Source organism: Palaemon carinicauda, chromosome 33, assembly GCF_036898095.1.
Source record: "Palaemon carinicauda isolate YSFRI2023 chromosome 33, ASM3689809v2, whole genome shotgun sequence".
NCBI lineage: Eukaryota > Metazoa > Arthropoda > Malacostraca > Decapoda > Palaemonidae > Palaemon > Palaemon carinicauda.
In genome coordinates, this window is record NC_090757.1 from 69,969,955 (window position 1) to 69,976,559 (window position 6,605).

At 42.1% G+C, this 6,605-nt stretch overlaps 1 protein-coding gene across 1 annotated transcript; it reads right to left on the reverse strand.

Moving 5' to 3' along the window:
• Nucleotides 1-242: 242 nt before the first annotated feature.
• Nucleotides 243-659, reverse strand: LOC137626236 (uncharacterized). Its single transcript, XM_068357309.1, has one exon. The coding sequence runs from the start codon at nucleotides 657-659 to the stop codon at nucleotides 243-245; it is 417 nt and encodes a 138-aa protein (XP_068213410.1).
• Nucleotides 660-6,605: the final 5,946 nt, after the last annotated feature.

Genomic DNA, 6,605 nt, shown 5'->3' on the forward strand with positions numbered 1-6,605 from the left:
CTTTGGAGTTATCGAAGGCAACACCTTCCATATGGGGGAGATGTGCAGAATGTCCTGCAAGCTCTGTACTCTGGTTCTTTTTGTTGGGCTTCTGCCCAGACGTTGTAATCCAATCCCGGTTAAATGACAGCCAACGTGCTTCTTGACATGGCATTGACAATGGAATTCATTTTCCCAGGGATCTGTAGACAGTTTCAACAGTATTCAGACATGATGGAAAGATGTCGTCATTGGTGGGCGGACTAGGCATTGAACTGTTGAGTGAAGATTTGCACCAGAGGCATGTGGTCCATTTTAATGATGAAGAGCGCATCTTCTAAGAAAAGGTGGAAGTGATAGACAGCCATATGCACCACTATCAATTCACAGTCGAAAGTAGAGTAGCCGGATTCTGCCCTGGAAAGTTTTCTACTGAAGAAGACCAAAGGGCAAGGCGAGCTGTTGACCAACTGCTCGAATACAAGAGTGGTTGATAGGGGATTCTTTGCGTTGTAGAAGGCTGCTTCTTCATGGGAACCCCACTTCAGAACTTTTGGCTTGCCCTTGAGGGAAGCATAGAGGGGGTAGATGGCTGGAAAGAAACAGTGATAATGTCTGATCATGCCCAAGAATTGTTGCATTGTTTGACAGTTGAGGAGGTAAGGAAGTTTGGAAAGCATGCTACCTTCTCGGGGAGAAGGTGGACTCCTTCAAGAATGATGTGGTGCCCTAGGTACATCACTTTGTTGGCGTCAAAGGTTCACTTGTCGAATTGGACAACAAGGCCAGTCTGTTGTAGGCAGATGAGAATAATGTGTAGGGGATTGAGGTTTTCCTCTTTGGAGGAAGAGAACAAATGTGTGTCATCCACGTAAAATATGCAGAAGGGGAGGTCCACTAAGATGCCCTCCATAAGGCGTTGAAAAGTAGTCCCAACATTATGAATGCCAAAACATTAGTAATTGAAGGTGTAGGTAGCTAATTGGGTGATAATGGCACTTTTGGGGATGTCTTCTGAGTTCATGGGTACTTGATAATACCACTTCAATATGTTCAGCGTGGAGAAACTTTTCACTTGGTCAAAGTAGGTGGTAATGTTGGCAATGTTTAGAAGGGGGTAGTGATCTGGGTCCATCTGCATGTTCAGATGCCTGTAATCCCCACAAGGGTCCAGAGTGCCATCATTCTTCAGGATGATGTGTAATGACAATGACCATGAGCTTGAGGCCTTTTGGCAAAGGCCCATTTCTTCTATGTCGGCAAACATTTGTTTCATGGCTGCCAAACACTTCGGTGCCAGATGCCTGACTCTGGAAAACATTGTTGGTCCCATCATCTTGTTATGGTAAAAAATACCGTGTTTGGCGGAGTTCTGGAAGGCAGACTTCCGTGTACGACGTAGGGAGGTCAGTGTAGGCATCAGTAGGTGTGCTGATGTGAAGAGCGAGGTCGAAGGGGGCGGAGTGAAGAGGTGTAGACTAGTGAGAGTCTACCTTGATTAACTTTCGGTAAGAAACATCAACCAGGAGGAGGAAATGGTGGAAGAAATCTTCATCGAGGATTGGCAATGTGACGTCAGCAACGAAAAACTTCCATTGATATTTCGGGCTCCAAAACGATAATGTGAGGTTCTCGTACCCATGTGTGGGGATAACAGATCCATTGGCAGCTACCAGGCAGATGTCAGCAAGCTTAGAATGATCCCACCGTGTTCGGGAGAGTGGCCTTGGTAAAAGGGAACGGCAAGCCCCAGTGTCTACCAAAAAATCGCAAACCCATAACCATTATGTAAAAAGAAAAGATTCGTGATAAGGTAGGCCACCGCCACAAGCAATGGCCAAATTATACATTTTTTGGCCACTGACAATTATTCGCATATCTTTTCACAGCAGCAGTAAATCTGGAGCGGTAGTAACATAACTGCAACCGATGGGCATCAGTAAATGGCAGGACAGGTCGTTATTAGGGGTGTGAGCGACGGGTAGTAGCATATGTTGGTGGTTGACGGCTTTGTCACCACTCCGGCACATCACAAGGTGGGCGTCTGTGTCATACCACATTCCAACCTACCACATTCACGTCAGCTTCAGTTGATGTTCAATAATCGTCCTTTTCGTCAGGAGTGGAAGCATTGATAGAGGTCTTGAAGGTGGTTAAGTGGCTGTCTATAAGGGCTTCAACTTTATTTATCATGGCCTTCATGAGCAAAATATCCACATCATGGATGACAGGACGCGCATTCTCGCATAGGCATCATACCCAAAGGGCACAAAGCAGTTTCTCCTTCAGAGGAGAGCCATTTGCAGGAGGTTGCAGGCGAGCGATACTGGTCATTTCATTGAGAGTGAGCAAAGCCTTATGGTCCCCAAACGGTTACTGAGAGAGCTAGAAAAGCTTGGCTATACGGGCAGCTGGCGAAGGTGAATACTGCTCCAGGAGTTATATTTTGACGTCATCGCACGCTATCCAGGTGTTTCCTTGATTACAAAAAAATTAGAGATATCCGGGAAAGTGTCCTCGGTGATCAAAGCGAGGACATAGTCTGCTTCGGTGCTTGAGCGAGTCACATCCTTGATTTGAAAGTGAACCTTAGCACACAGAAACCAAGTGAATGCCTTTATACTGGCGAAGGGTGGTAGTTTCGTGAGTGTGGCGTGCATAGAAGAGTAATAGTCCATGGGCCAGAAAGGGAAACCCTCCCCCCCCCCTAGGGAACTTTCACAACCCCCCTAGTTTTCTTCCTTAGGGTGTCCTTTATGCATATCCGGGTGTTTTCAAACATATAAATTTGGCAAAAATGCAAAATTATCACTTTTTGTACAAACCGCACGCCAAATTTTCACATTCTCAGCCACACTTACTTTGTGTCGCTTTATTGGCTCTAACTTCCTTAATATCCAAACTAAGTAAACATTTTTGGTACCAACATCATGCTAAGACCAAGTGCTACAAAATGGTATATAATTATGTCCATAATTAATGATTATTACGTATTCCAGGGCCATTATTGTACCCCCTACCCTTAATTTTTGTTCAAAAATGGGCACCTGTAACTAGTTGCTACTGATACTGATGAAATTGTTGAGGCATTTGGCTACATTTCTGTATCTGATTTTGTTCATAATCTTATTTAGAATATTGCATATCAGTTTCGTTCACTAGTTTCCCAAAACATATGAATTAAGTGATAATAATCAATTCATTGTAAAATGGCCACATATTTTTATCGAAACCTACTTTGTAGGGAACGCTTTGTAATATCTTCTGTAAATCGTGACATATCTGCATTATTTTGGTGCCGATCAAATTTTTGGAGCATATACAACTAAGCTTGATGATGTAAAGTTAATCTGTTACTAATATCCATTATCTAAATTGCTGATACATATCCCCCACCCCTTAACAGGCCAAGTTTCAATTGACGGAACTTTGTTCTACCCTCATCTTCCCTATCATCTCTACTTTCTGGTACCAAATAGCAACAAAACAATTTATCTTTTTGATATATTACACAAAAGAGTATTTTGCTAACATTTAAAGAATGAGATGCTTTGAAAAGAGTTATACTGCTTGGACATTATTCACTGTAAAGTGGCCACCACATACTTATATCATGAATATGCATTCACAAACATAGTAAATATGACTAAAACTATGAATGTAGGATACTACCTGTTGCAGTGTGTCTGACTTTCATATCTAACAGGTATCATTCACTGAGACAACCAAGAAAATCATTGATTAACAGTAAAATAAGATAAATGTAACCAAAATAAATGTCATTTATAACTCAAACTGATAACTAATACCAACAAGTAAATGGTGAAGAGCTTGGAAGTCTAAATCAATGTTTGAAATCAACGAAGTTATGTTCATATAAATATCATTATATGTGGAGTATGATGTCTTAGTTGGTGTCTCTTTGTCACTGGCAACAGACTACAGAAAAAACTAGCTTGACAATTTACACATTGCGTTCACGGTTCTTCATCATAAATGATGTCAGCTACGTTGTTAATGTCAATATCCTCTGTATCCAAATCATCATCGCTGTCGGCTTCTCTGTCTGGCATGATATCAATGAGTTCCCGTGGCAGTATATCACCTTTGACCCAGTCAATCTGCAGCTGTCCTGAGTCATCAAGTTTCCAGCCTTTGCCTACTGGATTTGGTATGTCTGGATATGTCACACTGGACGTATTCCAAACATATGCTTGGTAAGATATGCATGTGCAATGATGACCTGCATGGTGGTAGCAAGCTCAGATCAATACCATCACAACTGAACAAAGTTTGGCCTTTCTTGGCTTGGAATATTTGTCTAAACATATCATAGCGCAGCTTGTTTATGTCTTTGTAGTTGGCCTTACCATACATACAGCAGACAAACTGTTCAAGTTCACTGAATGTTTCTTCAGAAAGTTCAGCAGTGGTTGCTAGAGAGATTAATGCTGAATGGTATTCAGGATGGGCATCAAGTGTCTTCTTTGGTGTAAGTTTACCTCAGCGAACGAAGGCACTTGTTGTATCGCATCCTGTGAATGCATGAAAAGAGTACATGAGTTTACAGTAATCTGTACCATGTTTGCTAATAACAGCTCTCACATCAATTAGTCTTCTCTTATTTGAAACGCCAGTATCAAATAACACAGACGGATTGGTATCTTGAGAAAACTTCAACAGCAATAGGAAGACATGAGTATCTGGTGAACGGACTACAATCACCTTTTCTGTACCAAATGATTTGGCAGCATGGATGCAATGCAGAATGATCCGAGTATCTGCTTCCTCCTGTGAAGAAAATAGGTCTTGGACTTGCATGGTCTGAACAGTTAATCCATCCTCACTTGTAAGGAGAGTGCATTCTTCCTTATACACAAAATATATGTGTCTGTTGTGTGATCTAGGGGCATATTTTTCTGTTTGCCATTCACACAACAAAAGTTTGATCAGTTGTTCTTTGTTTGAGTCATTACTCATGAAAGATTTCCAGTCACGAGGTACTTTTGTACTTGCACCTTTGATAAAAAATGTTTGTGATTCACCACGACGCGATCGCTCATAGCTCTTTATGGAATTCTCCTTGTATGTGTCTGTAACAAAGTATACTCTTGGTACCTTTGGCAACTGCTCAAACACCTTGCTTGCAAGTTCCTCAAAGGTAGTAGGCAGGCCAATCAGAGCTTGCAAAATTGCATTACCATCTATGATGTACACTGTTTCTTCTACCTTTGGTGCATCAGGAGCTGCAACACCAGTCTCCAGTACATGTAACAATTTTGCTTTGTCTGTCTTCACAGGATGACCATCGGCAGTTGAAAGTGCACAGGGTATTGGTGCTAATGGGTAGCTTAGTGTCTTCTCCAGGCTGATGCTGTGCTCCTCAGAAAGCATCACCAGCTGTCCAAAGAGGTTTCTTTCAGCTTTAATCTGAATTTGTTTGTTAGTCGCACTTGTAACCTTCTTGACTAGGCTTAAAGAGGCAAATGTGCTCAGTTTGTTTCTTGGGATGGGTTGGTGGAAACTAACTAACTTGCTCTGTAGTCTTTGTGTTATGAACTCACTGAATGCCTTTTCTCCAACTGCATCAGCACTCAACAAGTCAGCTTCAATTTTTGAAGTTGCTGGTGCTCCAGAAGACAAACAGAATAATTTATCCTTGACATCAATCTGAAAAGGGTTCATAAATCCCTTAATTGCTTCAAGAAGAGACTGGACGTCTGACTCTGATTTAGCAATTTGTGACTTTCTGATTTCCTTGTGTGTATCAAGCTCTGTGGAACTCATGTCTGCCATTTCATATGTCGCTTCCATAAATGTAGCTCTGGCATGGCGGGTGATGCACCACCTGTTGTAGGCTGCAGGGTTCCTACTAAAGCCGATGATTCCACAACGTGATTTTGCATGCCTATTGATGGTCTCTTCAATTGTGAGGTCCACTGGATTCCGTGTAGATGGAACATCTGATCGGGAAACGCTGAAACCATTTTTCCGCAACAATTCCTCAGCACCAGGGTGGGTGTGTGACAAGTTCATCAATGAGAAAAGGTACACAGGAACACACCGTGCATAGTTATGATGGTTGTAGGCCAAAAATGCTGGCCACATGTCCCATAATGAGGCTATGTGTAGATCAAGATCATTCAACTTTGTTGCCCTAGCAAATCACAAGAGCAACGCCACTTTGTCCATATAGTTTAGCCATAAACAAGCTGTTTTGCCAAGTTCCCCATGTCTCACTTGATCTTTGAAAATACAGTACTGCTGATACAGCTCTTTAAAGCAATCACTTGCACGGAGGTCATTCAAACCAGATTGAGAAGGTGACTGAATGAGGGTCTTAAGTTGTTCATGTAAGCTGGCATTTAATGAACTTCCATTTGCACTCTCGGCATAAAAGGCATCAAGCAGGAGCCGTTCTAGGGACTCGTACATCAATTTGTGAACTCTCATTGCACGGTTATAATGTTTGCCCCTCAACATTTGATCAATCGATCCACTTGCACATACACCAGCCTCAATGATGATGTCCTCAATGCCTGTGCCGGACATCATCTTCCCGATGACTCCAAGGTATGAGCAGATTGTATGAAATACCTCAATCCTTACAAGAACACCACTGTATT

Coding starts and splice junctions, on each gene's coding strand:
- LOC137626236 (XM_068357309.1), bottom strand. CDS start 659: ATGCTTTCCAAACTTCCTTACCTCCTCAACTGTCAAACAATGCAACAA.